The 21,383-nt window shown below is 55.2% G+C and overlaps 1 protein-coding gene across 1 annotated transcript in view; it reads right to left on the bottom strand.

The window, feature by feature from the left end:
* NTN1 (netrin 1) overlaps positions 1 to 21,383 on the bottom strand; it is a 179,249-nt gene that overhangs the window by 10,219 nt on the left and 147,647 nt on the right. The window contains exon 5 of the mRNA XM_024748374.1: positions 3,619 to 3,693. Within this exon, the coding sequence (XP_024604142.1) occupies positions 3,619 to 3,693 (75 nt within the window). The remainder of the gene's footprint in view (positions 1 to 3,618; positions 3,694 to 21,383) is intronic.

Raw genomic sequence — 21,383 nt, 5'->3', positions numbered from 1 at the left:
TAGGTTTTCCTGGAAAGTTGGCAGGAAATGCTAACACGCTAGGAAATAATAAACGCCGTCTTTCATGGGCAACTGCCCCACCCCGAGCCGTCCCACGGGCGCTTCCTCAGCATCTGCAAGGTGAGCCGGATTCCCCTAGAGGGCAACAGAGGACTGAGGTGGGCCCAGGAGAGGGGGGCCGTCAACGACAGCACCACCACGGACCCCTGCCCCTTGGAGGTGGCCCGGTGAGGCCACCATCCTTGCCACGTCTAGAAGGACGTCGTGTCCCCTTGATCTCACCACCACGGGACAGATCAGGAAACAGGCCCAGCCTGGTCCAAAGTCACATAGCAAGTGTGGAATCTGCCCCCGGATTCTGGGGCCAGTGCCCCATTCCCTACAGATGGGACTGGAACAGCTACCCTTCCCTGTCCCGGGGTCTCCCCAGAGCAGAGAGACAAGGCAGCTCAGCCCTGAGGCCTCCCCCCACTTACTGGGCCCTGTCTCACCAGGAACACGGGCAGGACCAGCGGACCCCAAGGCAGCCGGGTGATTCCTTGCCCCCTGTTCCCCACGGCCTCCCACCCACTGGCCACCGCCCGGCTCAGCGGAGACCCAGACCCAGGTCCTCCCGCTGTACAACATCAAGACTCCTGAGCTGGCCTCAGAGGAGGAAAGGGGCCCGGGGCCTGCTCTTCACTACCCCTCCCCCACTAGGTTCTAATTAGCAGCTTCTAGAACGTCCAAGTGCCCTGGCTGTAAAGTGAAGGAAATGTGTTTCCTAATTGGCTCCCTGCCGGGGTGTCAGTCAGAGAGCAGGGATTATGCGGCCCCTGCAGCCTCCCTCCCGGCCTTCCTGGGCCCGCCGGCTCCCTTCGCCATCCTCGCTCACCTACCCCAGGTCTGCTCGGCGTGGAAGGCACACCTCCACTCACACCTCATCCAGGGGCCCAGCAGGATGCGAGGAAGATTCTCCACAAGGTCCGTGGACCCCGGTGGGAGACCTGGCCTCCGGCCTCAGAGCAAGGCCTGCGGCTGCTGCCGGGCTGAGCCCCCGATGCCCCCAGCAGCCCCTGTGGGTGCCACTCACTCCTTCCTCCACAAGCCTCTCCCTGCCTGCCCCCACCCTGCTGGGGTCTGCCAAGCCCTGTCCGGAAGGCCCTGTGATCCCCTTCCTGGCATCTCTTTGTCCTGTCTTCTGCCTGAACACGCAGGCCGAGTTGCTGAGCTGGGGTGGGCTGCTCCCCAACTCTGAGGCAACCCCGAGAGCATCACGGACAGTGCTAGGGACCAGAACGCGCCTCCGAGAGTCTCTGGGGGATGGGCGGGGGCAGTGCCAGTCCTGGCCTCGGGGCAATGGGCCGGGGGTCAGCGATGAGGACATTAAAGCTGATGGCACAACAGCTCTGGATCCTGTTGGCGCTCTGCGGGGGCACCCCGTTTCTCTCCTGCACCTGCTCTCCTCAAATCTCACCCCGCAGCAGAAACATGGACGCCTGGGCGGTGTGCTGGTAGCAGCGCAGGGCCAGGAGCTGGGGGGGAAGGTGGCGTGAAGCCGCCATGAAGTCTGGGAAGGTGGGCATGCCGGGCTGCTTCTCAGCCCTCTTGGTTTTGGGACACATGGGGCCCTGGGGATAAACGTGATGGGGGAGGGGCGGCCAGGGAGGCCGGGCCTCTGCTGGGCAACTCACCTCAGCCAGCTGGGCCAGGAACCGTACCTAGGACACCAGCTTCCCTCAGATAATCCAGGATGGAGTCAGGCAGCAGGGGACAAGAGGAGGCCAGAGGCCGAGCCCCCTGCACCACCGCCCTTGTTCCCTGGGGGGCCCATAGCGGGGGCAGGGCTCAGGGGGGCCCCTCTGGGAATATAACAAGAGGGGGGCCAGGCCCCCTCCTGCAGAAAGAGGAACCTGCTTGCTGCTGGGGGTGGGTGGAGACAGGAGAGCTCAGAGGGGGCCAAAGTGTCCCCCACAACCTCAGGGGTAGGGGAGGCAGAATTCAAGGGAGGAAAACAAGTCAGAGAGAGCAAAATGAGTCCCACGGAACCAGGAGGCAGACGGATCCATTTGGGTAACTGTAAACAAACGTCCTACCTTCCCTTTCTTCACGGGAAGAGCAGAACGGGGGTAGGGGGAGCTGCAGTCAACACCTCACACAAAGTCTGCGCGGCGCCCCTCCTCCCAGGCCCCTTCCCCAGCGTCTGCAGAGAGGATGCTTCAAGACCGAATTCAAACCACCCTCCCCCCAGGCGGCCCACTTGTTCCTTCCCCACCCCCCCACCTCCCCCCCACCCCTGCGGGAGAAGGGAGCAGCGGTGGCAGAGTGACAGGCCCAAGGCTCTCCTCTGTCACCCTGGCTCTCTGGGCCTGGACAGCCTCGATGGGCCCCCAGCCCTAAGCCTGGGACACCGCACGACCCTTGGGTCCTCCCACCCTTGTCCCACCCGAGTCCCATCTCCCGTCCCTGGCAGACGCTGAGGGTCCCAGGCCAGGAGCATGGACCACACAAGCCTAATCCAATGCCACCTGGGGCCTCCGGGGGCTGCTGTCACCCTGGGTCAGAGACAACACTTCCTTTATCTTTACACCAGCTCGACGTTTGTTTTCAAAATCAAGGTTGGTTTCCCAAGTTTCTGTACCGCCTTGGGATGCAAGCACTTAAAAGAGGCTTTTTAGGAATTCACTGCGGACCCAGAGGGCTCCGGGACGGGATGCCAACGGCCTGGCCGCTTCGGAATTGACACGCCAAACCCACCGGCCGCTCCGACCCCATCCTGAGGGAAGTGCAGCTGGATCGTGGTGTCTGGCCAGCCCAGGCCTCCAGTGGGCCGGACACTCTCAGGGCCCAGAAACCACAAAGCCAGATCTTCACCGCGCGGGGCAGGGCTGGCGACGCGGACTCAGAGAAGGGGTGCAGGGGTCCCCACCCCCAGTGCCAGCGTGGACGGCGCCCGGGGAGACTGGGGGACGGACTGGACACCCTCTTCCCAGGAAGGGAGCCTGAGGCCTCCAGTGACAGGAAATCTCTGCAGCCCCCCGGCTCCCGGCTAAAAAAGGCCCTCAGGGATCCCGAGGCTGTGTTCAAACTTCACAGTTACCAGCGAGCCGTTTTAAATGCAGATTCTCGACCCAGCTCCACCTTGTGGAGTCAGCCCTTGGAAGGAGCTGGCTTCTGGAATCGGCATTTTAAACACACCATGGAAGCGCCCTCCCTTTCTCCAATGCCCAGAGGACCTCTCTTCGAGCTACAGAGCCTCAGGGTGAATGGCCATGAGTATGGACGAGGGCACCAAAGACCAGAGAGGTAAAGTGACTGGTCTACAGCCACACGGCCCCTCAGGGGCAGAGTGAAGCCTGGGAATCCCAGGCCTGTCAGGCCCCACTGGCCAGGATGCCTCCCTGCAGGGCCAGGGGGGAGAACCCTGCCCACACGCCTACGACCCCTCACACCACCTGCCGCCAAGAGGGAAGAGCTGGGACATTCCTGGGCGTGGGACCCATCCCACTCGGCTCCCGTCGGGTCCCAGGGACTCTGTGAGCAACACCCACGCAGGGCCACCTGCGCCCCAACCCCAGCCCCTCGCTGGTCACGTGGTGCCCTCCCCTCCCCCTCCCCAGACAAGGGGCTCTCACTCACCGTAGTCCTTCTTGCAGTACTTTTTCATGTTAATCTTCAACTTCCCTTTGGAGGCCTTGCAGTAGGAATCACAGTCTGCAGGGGAGGGGGGAGCACAGACAAAACCTAATTAGGCGGGCGAAGAATAGGCTGCAGGGCCGGGTGGGAGGCCACCTCCCTAAATACCCAGAGGCCTGTGATACCCAAGGGGCCAGGCCACGCGGGCGGCCATTCAGGGCGTCCTGGCCTTCTCGAGAGGCGCTGGGACAAAGGGCCCCAGCCTGACCACCCCCGCCGGCCCCCCGGCCTCCGTGAGGGACTCTGGGGGCTCCCGTATTGTGCCACCCAGGGCTTTGGAGCGCCACACAAATTCCCCCTGTTCTTAAGATGCACCCGGAGCCTGATTAAAGCCAATAGAGGCCTCATTGTCACCCCGCACCCCGGGTCTGTGTCAGGCGCTGGCTTCCGTGGCGAGCAGCCTCTGGTTGGGGTCAGGCCCCAACAAAAGAGGTCACAGAGGAAATTAGCAGCCCATGAAGCATTAGAAAACCCCTTTGGTGTCCACTCTACTGGAGTGTGCAAATAAAATGCCCCACGAAGAAGAGTTCAGTTCTAATGGGCCCTACTGCTGAGAGGCAGGGCCGCCGGGCCCGCGTCTGCCGGGTATCAGTCTGGGGACGTCCCAGTGCGAGCCGGGCAGGATGTGTGACGCCCTGGGGCCTGCCTCCCCTGGGGGTGGCCTCTGTCGGCCCAGCAGATGCAAACCTCTAACGCAGGTCCCCCCGGGGCCCCCTCCCTGCCAGCTCTTCCTTCTCTTAAGGTGATGCGATGCCTTTGCCAGATCTGTGTTCACACGTCAGCTTTTGGCGTGACGGCCAGCCCACGACAGAGGCCCAGTAAATCACTCCAGCCCGCCCTGCACCACCACTCAGCATGCTGGTCCTCACTGAATTCTCACCACCGTTCTTTGATCTGCGGGCATTATTCCCATTCTACAGACTAGGAAACGGAGGCCGCCTGCCCAGTGCATCCCAGACAGCTAGCAAGTGGCGAGGCTGGGCCTTGCACTCGAGTCTGAGATGCCAAGATCACCGTGCTCGTGGCTATGCTACGCTGAGTCTCGGTCAACACCGATGGGTTCTCCCTCGATAAGCACGAGCTCAGAGCTGGGGACGCACAACGCCTGGCGTTCCAGCAACTCCCAGACTGCCGGCACGGAGACGCGGCCAGGCCAGCCCCGGCGCTGCGCAGGGCCCAGCCTGTCCTAGGAGTAGTGACGGTGCCAACGGGCTGGGTGTGTGTCCTGGCAAGGGGACTAGAAAGGGGGAGGGAAACACACACACACAGGTGACTGCTCCAGGAGCAGGTGCCAGCCCCCCATCCTGCAAAGGGGAAAACCAAGGCCAGGGTCGGGGTGAGGAGTGATCTGTGTGGGAGTACAGGACAAGGCCAGGGCAGGAGGCCACCTGTCCCCCCAAACCATCACTTAGATCTGCAGGGAATATTCAGAGATCACCCCAGAGTCAGCCTCTGGCCCACGGGAGGTGGCTGCCTCCTTCAAGGTCCTAATTAAAGCTGAAACAGCTCCATCCTGTTGCCCTGCGAGCCGCAGGCCCGGCAGCCCTCTACTGCCCCCGGAGCCAGCTTCCTGGGGCACCCCACTAGGAACCAGTCTCCAGAAGTGGGGAAAAACAGCCCCCCTTCCTGCCCACAGGGGTCAGAGTCCTTGGACCTCTCCCCCCCACGCCCGGATGCCCTGCCCGGGGGCAATGGAGTCCACAGTACCAGCCCCTCCTGCCAGCTGGTGGCTTACTGGAGTCAGGACCTCGTGGAAGGCAGGGGCTGGGGCATCCAGGGAGAGCGGCCTGTATTCCACTGGGGCCAAGCCCGAGGGGTCAACACACGAGGTGACAGTGAGTGGAGTGGCCCAAACCCACAGGCAGTGGCACCGCCCCCCACTCCCCCGCCCCGCATGGCACTGCTGGGAACGGCCGCTCTCGGCCGCATCTCTGCCATCCCAGGGGCAGATGGTGCTCATGGCAAAGCCACTGCTGGGGCTGAACCCGGGCCGTACCTAAGTCCTGGCGTTCCCCAGCAAGCTGGCGGGAATCCCTGCCTGCTGTCTTCCACTCGGGAAAGAACTAGAATGCCAGCGGTGCCGGTGACGTCACTGCAGGGACGGCCTTGAACTCACTCTCTTCGCTTTCTCATTATTTTTCTTTTTGGCCCTCGTCAGTACTTGCATTCCGGTCAATCACCTGCCCTGTCTCCTCTGTGGAGTGGAGACTCAGCCCTGGAGAGAGCCCCTAACAGCACGTCAGCTCCTCCAAGCCTCCAGGCAGCCCTGTAAGGAAGGCACCGTGATTCCCATCCTCAGACAGGAGAGCTGACAAAGGTGCCAGGGTGCCAGGCCCAAGTGCACTGTGGGCTGGAGGGGAGGCGGCCCCTGGGAGGACCTGGCCCTGCACCTCCAGCCCTCCATTCCCTCTCCATCACTCCCTCCTAGCAGCATCCACAGCTCTTCTTTTCAGAGCCAAGTATCCACCTGGGCCAGAAACCATCCTCGAATGCGTGGCATCCATCACTGCCTAGTTAGATCCAGCTCCAGACCCCATGTGACAAATCACAGTTGCCCCCATGAATATCAAGTCTGCTCCTCAATAACGAGAGCCACTCACAGGGCACTAAAGAGGCACGTGGCACTGCTCTCAACCCTGCCTGTGCTCCTAACGGCCTGGTTCCCAACCCAGGCTTCTGGAATGACCCAGAAGCTTTAGGACAACACTGATGCCTGGGTTTCACCCCCAAGACATTCTGACTTCACTGGTTTAGGGGGCAGCCTCCGTGTCCAGATTTTTAAAGTTCCCCAGGTGAGTCTAATGTGCGACCAGGCTTAGAACCACTGTCTGAGCCAACTGTAGTCGCAGGAGGTGGAGACAGTCTCTGCACCCAAGACTCGTATGGAGGACCCAGGCGGGCAGAGGAAAGGCTCAGAGGGGTGACTGCTGACTCAAACTGGGGTCATAGGGCAACCTCCAGCCGCTCGTCCTTGCGGGAAATGGTGCCAGCCTCAACATGTGCAGATCTACAGCTGTATTCGGTTTGTTGTGGTGGTTGTTTATTTTTTATGTGGGTCTTATGTCTTTCCTTTCTGTCAGCCAGCAATTCTCATCAGGTCAGTGTGCTTGTTGTAAACTGTCCCCTCTCCCTTCCGATTTGCTGATTCTGATTTAGTTGTGAGCTAGGAAAACAAAGACTCAGGTTATTCGAACTGTATGTAAAGCATGGGTCAATAGGCCTGGAATGAGCGACTGAACTGCTCTCCTCTGGGAGCACGGACACCATGGCAGCTCTCCGGCTGCGTGCTGACTCTTTGGGTGTATTCCAGAGAACTGAGGTCACTGGACAAGAGGTCCCTGGATAAGGAAAGTGTTCCTGAATTTTCATCTTTCATCAAACACACACACAGCTACAGAGACCGCCTCAAGATGGACCAAACGCAGCTTTAAAATGCATCTCTGACTCCTTCAAAATGGCATCTACTTGCAGCTACCCACGTTTCCTCTCCTTGTTTTGTCCCAAAATAGCTATACAGACAATGAAAAAAAAAAAAGAAAAGAAAATTCACACTAATGCCAAAAACTAAACTGACAGATGACCCAACGCTGGAATCTGGGAGCAATCGCTATTAATTAAAGGCAGATGGTGGTAGAACAAGCAAAACCTGTCCAGGTTTTACCTCAGGACAGAGCTCTTTGTCTGATGAACAGAAAAATCCTGGGGGAAAAAAAAGGGAAGATGACAGGGAGACAACAACCGGAGAAAGAATGGGCAGGAAGTGGGTGGGGGCCCCATGGTGGAGCCAGATCCGGAGAAGGGAGGCTTAAGGAAGGGGATGGATGGACGGGAAGGACTGCGTTTGCAGTGGGTACATGAACTCACGTTTTTATCTAAATGACTGATGCAGAGAACAAGAAAGTCAGGCAGTGGAGACAGAAGGACACCACCTCCACAGAGCAGAAGCGAAATGAGGAGAAAGGCTGGGAGGGATTAGGAACTGGAGAGGGAGCTGGATGCATTCCCTTGCTATCCAGCTTGGGGCTGGAGTGGGAATCCAGCTGTCACACTGGGCCAGGGATCTGCAAGTCTTTTTGCAAAGTCCCAAACAGTAAATATTTCAGGCTTTGCAGGCCATACGGTCTCTGTCTCAACTATTCAAACTGTCACCGTAGCTCAAAAACAGCCATAGACGATATGAAACTGAATGGGTGTGTCAGGCTAGAAAAAAATTCTGAAAAGACACAGCCTCTATGAAGTAGGAGAGAAAAAGCCATATGGGAAAACGAGGCCGAGCTGAAAAGGCCATGTGATGATACAAAAAGGGTGACACACGAAAGAAAGAAGAGCTGGAAAAACCTAAACCCAAAAGCCCAGGAGCACAATTAAAATCGACTTTGGAAGCAATCAAGAGAAATAATACTGTAGAAAACAGATTCAGAAACATGGAGAGTAAATCGGAGAGATTCTCACAAAATTTAGAGGAAAAGGATAAAGACGTGGAAACTGTGAAAGAGAAAATGATAGGGATAGAAGAGGGAAAGTGGAGAGATGGCATACAATTGGGAGAAAACTGCAGCAAAGACCAAAGATAGGATCCCTGAGCTGAAGGCCAACCTGTGTATGAAGGAAAGGATGAGCTGAATTTTTGGAAAAAACCAAGGATAAAAGACCAACACACCCACGTACATCTTTGCAAAACATATGAAATACCAGGATGAGGAAAAAATAGATACAGATTTAAAATCAACAAGCAGCTGGCCAGATGACAATGGAACAATGTCTATAGGTTGTGAGGAGAGAAAACTTTGAGATCCAAGATTTTTATACCTAGCTGGACTGTCTTCTATGTATGAAGGTCACAATAAACCAAAGCCATTCTCTAGTGTGCAAGGTTTCAACCATGTATCCTTTTTGAGAGGAACACTGGAGAATGTTTTCCAACCAACTATGAAATGGATCAAAAATAAGAATGTAAGAGGGGCAAGTCATGGAATGAACACACTGGTGATGAGCACGGAAACCAGCGGACATAGAGGTTTCCAATTTGGTTCTAAGAGTGATGGCAAAGATCAAAATAATTTTTAAATGTTAGAAAGGGAGCATCAGACAATGTATAGGTATGTATAAATAAGTATACAAATTTAATCTGCAACTTTAGATGATATTAAAAAAAACTGAGAGCGAGGCGGGGAATACAACTTTTTGTCTTAAGCAAGCAGAACACAAAAGATGCTATTTGATGCTTGACTCTGATAAAAGAGCTATTAGATCAAACAGTGCTTTTGAAAAACCCAAAGATAACCACAAAACACCAGAGAAGAGAAGAAACAGGGTAGAGGCAACTGTGACAAATTCAAATCACAGAAGAGCCACTATCTCAAAGCAAAACAATGAATGTAAATGGATTCAACACCTCTATTGAAAAACTGGTTGTAAAATAGTAAATGACTGTTTGAGAGAGACAACGAAATAAAGCAAGTTTTTAAAAGCTTACAACTTTTAAAGAAGTTTTAAGTTTGTCACTAGGTGACAAAGAAGTTCAAAAGTAATAAAAAAAATTTGTGTGGAATACCGTTTTATTGAAACACGTTATGCAAAAAACTGTGAGAAAGACAAAAAGGGACAGAAACACATAACCAGTAAAAGAATGCTAAATTAATTCCAAGGAGCTAAAATTACACAGGCCACATTTCCTGACCACAATGTAATAAATATTATTATTAAACAAGAGAATGAAAATAAATGAAGTGCATTCGATTCTAGAATTTAGAAAATAAGGAAAATAAAACCCAAAGAAAGCAGGAAGCATTAATAATAACAAGAGGAGTAGAAATTAATAAAGTAGGATACTGAAAAAAACTCAAAAGTTATAAATACATCCAAGAGTTGATTCTCAGTAAAGCCCCCAAACCAACAAACACACACACACACACACAGAGACAAAACACTGTCATGTCTAACTATGAATGAAAGAGAGAAAACAGACCCATTAGGAACTAATGAGAAAGGGGTGTAACCACAATGTAAAGAAGATTTTATAAATTACAAGGCTATTGTACACAGCTTTAGACTGAAATCTTGGACATCTGAATGAAATGCATTCCTTCTGAGGGAAACATAAGGGACCAAAGTGAACTAAAGAGATATCAAATCTGAATAGATAAAGAATCTTTAAGAAATCTCTGGATCCAGATGGTTTCAGAGGCTGTGGCTCCATGTAAACACTGAAAGGATGTTTCATGCTATTTGATCTGGTTAGAAAACAGAAAAAGAAGGAACACTAATAGGATGAACCACATAAAAGTGCCTAAAATCGATCATTCTTCAACTTTAAAAGAAAAAAGCAGTTTCATATGGTCTGATCTTAAATAAGTGTTGGCATGAGCTTAGACACACACACACCCTGTGGACCAGTTGGTCAGCCTCACTGACTAATCGGATCCGATATTTTATGCCCCGAAGGTCCCCATCCTCCCTGGACCCAGGGCCCCCCGCAGAGGAGGAAGGGGTGAGTGGGAAGCTGGCCCTGCTCTCTCAGGAGACCCTGTGGGGCTAGAATTGAGGATGCAGGTAATACCAGAAGGTCTGCTGGGGCCCCTGCACCAGGCTCACCCTCCATCTCACCCTCCTCCCCAACGAGAGGGGAGCTGCCAGGGACGGACGCTGGCACCGCCTGGCTGCCCACCTGGATGCACTCTGTCCCGGGGAGAGTGCAGAGACCCGAGGCCGCCATCTGCGACTCGCAGCAGGCCCATCCTGGCTGGCTGGCATCCTGGCTCCTCCTGGGAGCAGCCAGCCCTCCCTTTATTCCCCCCACCTGCTCCCCTGACCAACCCGAAGCCAAGAGCCGACCCCCCCGCAGGCCCGATCCCAGTGGCCAAGCCCCTCCCTCCTCTTCCTCCACCTTGGGTAGCTTGCCCTCTGCTCTGCCTCCTGTGCCCCAGGTGCCAAAAGTCCTGCTGGGCGGGCCTGCTCGGCCGATCGAGGCTCGGCTCCGAGCATATGGCAGGCGGGGCCCAGCGTCCCCCGGTCGGAGCCAGGGGCGCTGCATCTGGTGCCTCCCCTGGAGCAGGGCGGGGAGCTGGCCAGGGTCTCACTCCCGGCAGCACCCCAGCCTCTCTGCTTCTGGGCTGTCGGCTCGGGAAGGTGGGGCAGTGGGAATAAAGAACGAGGGACACCCAGCCACCGAGGTCCTTCCCAGGGCATAGACCTGGAGGCTGGGGGAGTTTCAGATTCTGCTGGCTGAGCACAGGGGAGGGGCTCCTGGAACCCCTCACCCCAACCCTGCCGGGTGACGAGTTCAAGGGGGTGGCACCAGGAAGGACACCCAGCCGGCTCTGTTTCGGCTGGGCCACCCTGCCCACCAGCAGGTGACAGATGACAGGTGAGGCCACTCTGCCCAGAGAGTCCTGGCTTTCCCTGACCCAGATCCACAAAGCCACTTGGAACTCCTCAGGCCAGAGGCCAGCTTTCCGTGTGTATCACTTTCACACACGGTCGGTCTCCGTGGGTTTCATGACGAGCACGTTAAAGATCGAGGAGGCACGCCCCACTAAGCCAACCCCCACCTCCTGGTCCTAGGCTGTAGGTGACGGACCCACTCCCCCTGCTGAGACACCTTCTTAGAACCCCCATCATAAGCACTTTGCCCAGGAGAGAGCCGGGGTCCACAGGCAGCTCCCGAGTGCCCACGCGTTCTCTCCAGGCCTGTGCTGGTCTCACCCGCCCCATCACCTCCCAGCCCTCCTTGCCTCCACGGCATGACGTCCATTCAGCTCTGGGGCAGGAAGGCCAAGGTCACCCCAAATGAGGCAGCCCCAAGCAAGGACGGGCACGAGGTACCTTGTAAAACTTTTGGGAGCAAAGCCAAAAGTGTTTGCAACATAGAGAGCAAAGGGTGGGTGTCTTTAATATATAAAGAACTCTTCTGAATCAATAAGACAAGCACCCTAACATTCAAAGAAGACAAACAGGCAATTCACAGAAGAGGGAAGAAGGCGGACACGGAGACGTAACAATGCTCAACCTCAAATAAGCAAAGAAACGCAACTTAAATCAACAGGAGGGACTTCCCTGGTGGTCCGGTGGCTAAGAGCAGCAGACCGGGTTCGATCCCTGGTCAGGGGACTAGATCCCACGTGCCGCAACTAAGAGTTTGCATGCCGCAACTAAAGATCCCGTGTGCTGCAACTAAGACCCAGTGCAGCCAAATAAATACTTTTTAAAAAATCAACAGGGGTCTTCCCTGGTGGCGCAGTGGTTAAGAACATGTCTGCCAACGCAGGGGACACGGGTTCGATCCCTGCTCCAGGAAGATTCTACATGCCACGGAGCAACTAAGCCTGTGCACAACTACTGAGCCTGCGCTCTGGAGCCCGCAGTCCACAACTACTGAGCCCGCGCGCCTCAACTACCGAAGCCACCGTGCCTAGAGCCCGTGCTCTGCAACAAGAGAAGCCACCGCAGTGAGAAGCCCACACACTGCAACCAAGAGTAGCCTCCGCTCGCCGCAACTAGAGAAAGCCCGTGCACAGCAACAAAGACTCAATGCAGCCAAAAATAAAAAGAAATAAAATAAGTAAATTTATTTTTAAAAATCAACAGGAATGCAGGGCTTTTGCCTGGGAACGTGTCAAAGCACACACACACACACACACACACACACACACACTCGGACAATGCAGTTGGGGTGCAAATCAATACCAACTTTCCTGAGCGCAATTGGCTTCGAAGGTCAAAAACCTGGAGAACACACACCCTTGCTGAAGCACCCCGACTTCTAGGAATTTATCACCCCTTCATCCACTTAAGTTTTGCTACAAGATTTCACGTGGCTGGCTCTGGGAGGTGTGGGTGTACCCTGGGGCTCACGGAACAGTCAGGGTGGCTTTATAGCAGGAGGGGACATGTCAATGATACGTGTAACCACACCCACCAAAGAGTGACACTCACAGAATGAAGACACAGGCCAGCACGCACTGGTAGAGGATGGGGACGGGGGTGCAGGTGGAGACCTCTTAGATGTGAAGGCCAGTCTGAGGAGGCGACGTTTAGGAGGAAGCTCTGGGAAGCAGCCGGGGCAGGTGTGAGGAACCAACAGAAGAGGGGCCTGGAGCTGGGGGAGGGGAGGGGCGGCCAGAGATGAGGCTGCATGGTTCATGGGGGCCCCTGGGTTCTTCTCAACCATAGCAGGGGTTTGAATATTATTCTAGAAAAATATACTGTGCACCGAAATGTGGGGTGGAGGAAGTGTGGCTGGTTTTTATACTCTTGCTTTGTCTTCTCTGTATATTTAATTTTACTATAATGCATATACCATTCTTGTATTAGAAGGAGGAAAACAGGGACTTCCCTGGCGGTCCAGTGGTTGAGACTCCGTGCTTCCATGGCAGGGGGCGCGGGTTCGATCCCTGGTCGGGGAACTAAGATCCTGCACGCCGTATGGCACAGCCAAAAAAAAAAAAAGGAGAAAAACACTAAAAATATTCTGAGGCAAGTCTCTTCTTCAGTGAGGATGGGGATTGAATGGGGGACTCCCATAATGAGATGACATTCCTACTCAGTGAGGTGACATTTGTATTCCTAATCCGAGGTGTGTGTGTGTGTGTGTGTGTGTGTGTGTGTGTGTGTGTGTGTGTGTTGCTCTCTTGAGGGTCCGGGAAAACTTCCCGAGGAGGTAACACAGCTCTGAGACCTAAACAGTGCGTGGGAGGCAGGGCAAGAAGATCTGTGGGAAGAGGGGTCCCGGCAGGAAGAACAGCCTGTGCAAAGGCCCTGAGGCAGGATCGAGCCTGGCAGAGTCCAGGGCTGAATGCAGGCCAGGGAGCCTCGCACAGAGTTGAGGTTGGGGAGGAGCAGAAACAAAAACGCACACCAGCCAGATGGGCCAGGATAAGGTTTGGAGTCTGTTTCAATGTAATGCAAAGCCACCCGAGGGTTCTAGCCAGGCCTGGGTCACCCCCAGGGAAGCCCTGTCCTTTCTGCTCCTCCCCAGTACGGCCACCTTCACTCAGAGCTTCCCACGCGGCTCGCCTTGCCATGCCAGCCGGGGCGGAGGCAAGTTCCTGCAGGACGGCATGCTGTCGCAGCCCACCAAGGGTCCCCTCTCCCACCCCCTTTCTCCTAAAGAGCCCCCGCTGTGATAGCTCCACCACCATCAGGCCTGGGTCTGACAGATCTCCTGAGGCCACCCCAGTACCCATCTTTCTTCTTCCCCAAGTAGCAACCCCCAGTGTTTCCTACTTCAAATCTTCTTCAAAGGCTCGCCCCTGCAGCTCACACGGTCACATCCCTCACTTCTTGCCCCAAGGGTGTGAGCCGAAGTCGCCTGCGAAGGGCTCCAGGGAAAGCAGTTGTGTCCTGTAAAAAGGGATCCCATCACCTGCGCTCTGATCTGCGGCCCTTAACCATTCCAAGCCTCAGTTTCCCCATCAGTAACATGAGGTAGTGATGCCGATAGTAACTGTCCTGCCCCTTCATAGGAGTCAGGAGGAAATAACCTTGGTGCGGTGAGACAGGTAAGGGATGCTGGGGGTGGTCTCTCAAGGAGATGACCTTTCAGCTGGAACCTGAAGGATAAGAAGGGGCTGCCAACAGGGTATGCTAGGCTCCAGGCGGCCTCAGAGGCCCCAGCTCAGTGACCGCAAAGAGGGGGGTGAATGACGGCGGAGCAGTGGGAAAGTTGGGGCCTCGTGAGGAGAGGAGGAGAGCTCAGACCTGAGGCGGAGTGACCCGGCTCTGGTCCTCGGCAGAATCTATAAAGCTGACCGAGATATGGGCGACGGAGCCCTGTCTCCCAACAGGAGCACGTCTGCCTCCAAGACCCCTTCTTGGGCTATACTATGGACCCAGAGCCGGGCAGAGGGAGAAGGCGCCTGGATGCAGAGGGTATCGGGGCCCAAAGCTAGCACCTTGTTTTTGCCCGAGGCCCACAGTCTGGGGACATTTACTCCATTCTCTGTAACGTCTTCTCCTCCATGTGAGTGCAAGTGGGTAAACCCTATTATGCGCAGAGGGTCTGGAAAGAACGAGACCTGACCCCACAGAGACTGGAGAAGCCAGAGGCTCCGCAGGGGGCCACTCACAGGTTCAGCCGCCACGCCTTGGCCGTGAGCGCCGGTCCCCTTGGCAAACTTCCTTGGACCCCACTCCTGGGTCATCTCCCTGTGCGGCCTTCCTCTAGGCCCCCAAGCACAGCGGGGCACCCTCTACCCTCTCAGAACCCAGGCCACGGTCCAGAGTTATCCGTCCGCCCCCTCACCCAGTGGGGAATCGGACCTTGGTCCCAGCACCTGGCGCAGGACGCGTCACCACTGAACACCCAAGGAACACACTGGAACGTAAACTCTGGGTCCCCCCGTGGCCAAAAACATAGTGTAAAACAAGCCCTGTGAGATACCAAGACCGCTCAGACAGACCTACAAATCAGGCTCCCCGAACTAAAGACACAGCATCCCTCATGACTCTCCTGGTGACACCCGTGAGAAAGCCTGGGTAAAGTGCTCAGGAATCTTTTCCATCTGCTAAGCTCTTTGACAAGAAAGAGGGCATGATTTGGGCTGGAGAGGGTTTGAGTGGCACCAGAAATCAGGATGCCTCTGTGGGGACTCGCAGCTGACACCTGGAAGCAGCATCCCGACCTCTGGATGTGCGGGCTTTTCTAAAGGTCTTTGCCTGCTTGCGTTGGGGTGTGGAGTGTCCATGGGACAGACTGCCTCCCCCTGGACCCTGGGATACAATCTGGTACACTGGTGGGAATGGCCTATCTCAAAACGTGGATGGGAACACGGATGGGCTTCAGGGCTGTGGGATGGGGGAGCAGTTGGCAGGTAGGCTACGGAGGAACTCAAAACACCGGCTTCTCGACTCTTAAGCTGTGTGTCCTTGGGCTTGTGACTGCACGTCTCTGAACCTCAGATTCCTCATTTATTAAATGGGGAAAGAACGTGTAATCCTTTGACGTTCTAGTGAGATGAAGCCTGACAGACTAAAAGATGTCAGCGGTCATTATTTTTCCTATAATTCAGGAGCCATGACAAGAAAACCAATCTCACTATATTCCTGGCATACCGATTTTTTTTAAAAATTGTTTTTTAATTTCTCACTCGATGTATTGCATGTACCAACTGATGGTTGGCTGTTCCCAAAAGCAAACTCGTCTTTAGGGGATCTGGTTTTCTTCCTAGCACCTTGTCACAGTGCAGTTTTACATTTTTTCAGCATTGTTTGTTTATTGTCTGCTTCCCTCCCAGACGACAAGGGCCACTGTCCTATCCACTGCTCTCCCCAGGGCCCAGGACACTTACAAGCTCTCAATACATATTTGTCGAATAAAAGGGGGACAAAGCTGCCCCCACCGTGTGGCAAAGTGACCCGAGGCCCCGACAATTCCCGCACCCCTCCCCCAGTCCAAGGGCGGAAGACCCCAGGCCCAGAGGAGCAAATCTGTGTAAACAACGGGAAAGCAAAGGCCTGAAGGAGGATTCAGAACGGTGGAAAAAGAATTTTGGAAAATGCTGCGGAAACACAGAAAGCCGCAGCTTGGCGAGAATGGCTCCTCACCTGGGGAGGACAGCAGGAGCCGGCAAACCTTCCCTCTCCAGGGATGTTTGCAGGGCTTTGGTGTTTTGTTTGGACTTTAATAACAGAGACTCGAAATCTGCTTCCTTATTATGAAAATACATTTGCAGACTGAACATCCCGGGCCTGGGATTCTGAGGGCAGCCCTTGCTGGAGAAGCCACGGATGCTGAGCTGGGTGGGGAGGGCCCTGTAGGAAGGAGCAGCCTCGTCCCAGGCCACTGCCTTGGAAGCCGTTCCTCTTTCTGTCCTGCCTGGAGCACCAGGACCCCCAAAGGGCATGGGCTGTGGAGCGGGGCGTGGAACAGGCAGGCTGGGCTGGGCGTTCATGAGGGGGACTTGCAAGCCGGGCTTTTTCCCCTCCCGCAGCTGGTGAAAGCGGTCGACCCACCCAAGCTCCCTCCCTGCCGGCCAGGGCTGCCTGCAGCCTGTTTGGGGGTGGGGTGGCCGGGCTGGGGAGGTCGGGGGGCTGCACCGGCCACGTGAGGACAGCAGCTTCTCTTCCCCACTTGGAACAAGACGGTGCCAGGAGTCCCCAGCACGCTCTTTCTTCTTGCTGAACAAGATGGATTGGAAAACAAATTGGCTCAAATAAAGCATGTAATTAGATTAAAGCCTCTTGCCCAGAGCCTTGGGGACTGCAAAAGCCCTCCCGACTGGGGGCGGGAGACCTCGGCTGGCTCAACCAGTGCCTGGCCATCCAGAATCTTCTCTTGACCCTCAGCTGCCCATCCTCAGTCCTTCCCAGCTGGGGTAAACTACGCCGAGGGAATTCATTCTGCCCTGGACATAGTCCCAGGCCCTGCTCTGCCACCAACTCCACAGGCCTTGGGGTCCCCCCTCCCCTGCCTGTAGATCCCGCCTCAGCCTCAGAGGGCGGGTGTGTCCAATCCATGAGCTCCCACTGGAGCTCAGCATGAACAGCTGGGACGGTGATGTATACACCTGGGCAGCTCCAGCCAAAGCACTTTCCACCCACGAGCCCATTTGAGCTGCACAATGACTGGTAAGGAGGCCGGGTAGGTAGCATTAGGACCACCATTTCCATCACACACACGAGAAAACAGGACCACGACGTTCAGTGTCCCAGGTCGTGGCCACTGGGGACGCTTTCCCTATCACCACTGGCCCCACTTCTTAGCCTCTCTGTTCCTCAGCCGTCTGATGTGAGAACTGAAGAGGCAAATCCAGTATCCTCTTTACTTTACGGACATCTATGCTGAGTGTGGAAATGCTTCCAGACGGTAAAACCCTACCTACCTGGAGGTCCCTTGTCTGTTTCTTTCAGTTCTCTGGGATACACGTGAGAAGCAGGAAGGAAGAGGTTAGAAGTAGCCAAGTATCTATCACAAAGGAAATCCCTTTAGATCTTCATTCACAGCTTAATTATCTTTTATTTATAGACACTGATAACAAATGTCATTATCACCATTCCCAGAACATAGTACACTGGGACCTGTATTTAGGTGGGGGGACCTTCTGGTGAGCTACCCATTGGCAGGAAGAAGGAATGGCTAGCAGAGAGCAAGGAAGAGGCAGAAAACTATGAAACTGTGAAAAGCAGATGTAGAATACCTAAGGACCGTTTTGAAGAGAGGCCAACAGTCCTAAACCGGCTGCAAAAGCTTGTTTACAGTCTAATCCCTTTTTTGCGATGGCTGCATCACCCTGAGAAGCTGAATCACGTTCAATGTGCGTTACTTAACACGGCAGCAAAGCTGGCAGTACACTCGGGAAAGACTGCCATCCAAAATGGTTACAAGTTACGTGGCATTATAACAAACTATGGCATCTGAAAACCGTATTTATGGGGGCCACTCATTCCACAAAAATGCAAGAACCACTGCAGATACGGAGACCCTCCCTGTCAAGTCCAGACTCCCTACCCTCTCAAGTGGAGAATGAAGGTACCACGTTGGCTTTGGGGAAGGAAAGAATTCTGGATATACTTCGGGTCACCACAGCGCCCGTGTCCCTCAGGGAAGGGGCTGGAGTCTTCACGTTCCAGGCAGAGGCACGGCTGTCCTCCCCAAGAGCCACTGCAGGGCCTAGAGGATGACGGTCACCAAAAGGCCCGTGGACCTCACCCCTGCCTGCCCTCCCCACCTGGACATGTCTAGGTTTTAACAAGACAGCCAAGGTCATCTTTTATACCAGGCTTCTGTTTCTTACTCATCTCTTCTGTCTCCAGGAGCCCCCCAGACACGAGGTTCCCAGCCAGAGCTCCAAATCTGTCTCACCATTTTACAGGGCACCCTCTGAGACTGTACTGCCCGAACTCGCACCTATCGTCCACAGACCAAAGGGTACTGGAGCCAGAGAAGGGTGTGTCTCAGGGGCTCAAGCCAGGCAGTGACTCCCACACATCCCCCCAGGGCTGCCCTGACCCACCACTGGGAAGTTCACACCGGGAGAAGCTTCCCGTACAACTCTGGTGGTCAATGGACTGACCAGCTCTCACCTGCAGGCGAGGCTGTATTTGTCGGGGGCACCCCTCAGCTGTGTTCCCGGCCCCCGCAAGCACCAGCTCCTGGTAGAAGCTGGGAAACGGCTACCTGGGCCCTAGGACAAGTTAACTCAGAACCTTCTCATCTCATGTGCCTCCACCCTTGGACGTCAGGCTTTACCGTAGCCCTGAGGTCCCAACCACCCCCTTCCTTCTCTCCCCACTGCAACGTGCACGTTGAAACCCTGAGCCACATAACAAGTTCCAACATCTTTTGTCAAAGACCCACATGCTTGCAGGAGGTGAAGCCTGTAAAGCCTGGTGGAGAACACAGGTAGAGATTTCTGCTTCCGAGCAGATGCGCTGCCCCGCTGGATGAGGGATCTCTGACTGGGACAGATGGGGGCAGGGTCCCCATCTCTATGAGGGAAAGACATAGACACCACACCCTCACCAGAGCCAGAGGGAATACAGCCCCGGGCCATTTTCCAAGATGCAAGCTCTGCCAAGCTCTGCCACATGAGATGGACCTTCCAGAGGTTTTGCTTGAGGACCCCAAACTTCTAGCTATGTCACTGGTTCTCCTTATCTGCTCTCGGTGCCATTAGGAAACAGCAGCCCATCCGGAGGGCTGACAAGCCGCCTGGGACTTGAGGCTTTGAATGGGTACGGAACAGACCCAGCAGGCTCTTAGCAAAGCCTGACACTGGGGGGCCTGGAGACAGCCACGGGGGTATCTGCTGACACAGGCACACTTGGCTCTGCTCTAATAGGTAACCGTCTGACTTAGAATCATCTACTCGGGCATCTTTCTCACCTAGTAAACCGTGGTCCCTTGAACTCAGGACTTCACGTTCTATCATCTCTGGAACCCCAGCCCCCAAACCAGGCCCTCAGTCAATGCGCATCTGATGAATGAATGAAAATGTATAAACGGACAAGTGCACAAATCCTCATGTCGGAATTCCCAAGGAACGCTAGGAGTTGGGGGTGGGGTGGGAGACTCAAAACTGCTCCCAAGCCTGGCTGAACAAGAAATCCCCATTTTCAGGCTGTAGCCCGGATGAGGCCAAGGGAAGGATTTATTGAGCACGGGATCAGTATTTCATAAACCCTTCCAAACTGCAGAAAAGGCTGCACCTGCCTCCGTCAGTCTGCGGCCGCTAATCCGCTGTAACAGCTCTGTGCCCTCCTTTCTGTCTCCCGCCCGGAGGGCAGAGTTAGCCTGTGTATTCGCCTTTAATAAGCTGAAGCCACTGGGGCGCTGCATTCACTGCTCTCTGCTCCCACAGGGCCGGCCCCACAGGGTCTCCTTGTCGGCTCTCCGAGTGAACAGGGGATTTTGTGTTCGGCAGGGGAAACAAAGCTGTCCCAACGGGGATCCAGTTGGCTATGGATACGCTTCTCCAGCAAGAGCCAGCAGTGGTCACAGCCTGGAGCTGCCGTCGGCGCTGAAGGGTGATTCAGTGGCACAGGGGAAGGAGGCGAAGCTGGGCTTCCTGGGAAAGTCATGAAAGAGAGGGAAGCTGGTGGCCCTGCAGTGTCCACCCCACTGGCTGGTTGGCCGGTGAGCCCAGCTGGTTAGGCCAGTGCCGATGAGGTCACGCCTCTGCTGAGTTCCCTGGGTGGGCTACAACCCAACCTGGGCAGCTGTTGGGCAGGATGGCCACCCCCCGGCCAAGACTGCGCTAAACGGCTTCCTACATAGAGAAAAGGCCCTCAAAGCTCACCATCACTTTCTGGTGCCACTTAACTGTGGCACCATGATGACAGGTGGCCACAGACACCCCGAAGTCAGCAGAGTGAACAAAAGGCCTATGGCGAAGACTGTATATAGTTTCCAAACCCCATTTTAGTTTCCTCCTGGGCTTCGAGACTACTTACTCAGCACCCCTTGTGTGAGGTGTGGCCATGTGACCGAGCCCGGCCACGGGGCGTGGGTAGAAGCGATGCAGACGCTTTCAGTCCTGCCCGGAAAAGGGCTCCCATAGGCACTCTCTTTCCAAACCAATGACTCCAAGGCCCCAGGGGACGGCGGAGCCACATGACTGAAGGAGCCCAGGCCCCTACTCACTGCCTGGAAGGGAGCCACCCAGCCAGGAACACCTGCGATGGACTGTCGGGATGCTTCTTACAGCACGAAGCCTACCCTGACCAATACAGCATTGGTGAGAAGTAAAGAGAGTTTGACTTAGGACAGCAGCAGCGGTGTGTACGTGGCAGAGGAGAGAGATAACAGGAGAGATCACAATACTGTCTTTAACTGAGTGACTGGCTTGGCGTCAGAGGGAGGACATGGGCCCCAGAGAAAAACCACCAGGTCTTTCCACAGCACAGGGCTGTTGGGGAGTGAACAGAAATCCACAGGGGGTTCCCAAATCCCAGTAAAACTTGCCTTCCCCCCAAATAACTTACCAAGTACAGCAGGCGTGGTGGATGCCTGGCCCAGAGCCCCTTTCCTGGACCAGTATAGCCACCTAGAGCTGCTGTGGGAGGTGGCAGCCACCAGCTCACACTTGCACTTCCTCTGAAGGCCTGCCCCTGGCTCATGGAAACTGTTCTGCTTGGAAACATCCACACGGCCCATCCCAGCAAGCAGTCCACAGCCAATGGCCAGCTACGTGGGCAGGCACCCAGCCCTTTTGCTTGTAAGCAGGGCAACTTCTTTGGGGTGATTCACTGTCTAGACCGCCCATGGAAAC

Source organism: Neophocaena asiaeorientalis, unplaced genomic scaffold, assembly GCF_003031525.2.
Source record: "Neophocaena asiaeorientalis asiaeorientalis breed wild unplaced genomic scaffold, Neophocaena_asiaeorientalis_V1.1 scaffold543, whole genome shotgun sequence".
In the NCBI taxonomy this organism is placed as follows: Eukaryota; Metazoa; Chordata; class Mammalia; order Artiodactyla; family Phocoenidae; genus Neophocaena; species Neophocaena asiaeorientalis.
This window is presented reverse-complemented; position numbering and strand designations above follow the sequence as displayed.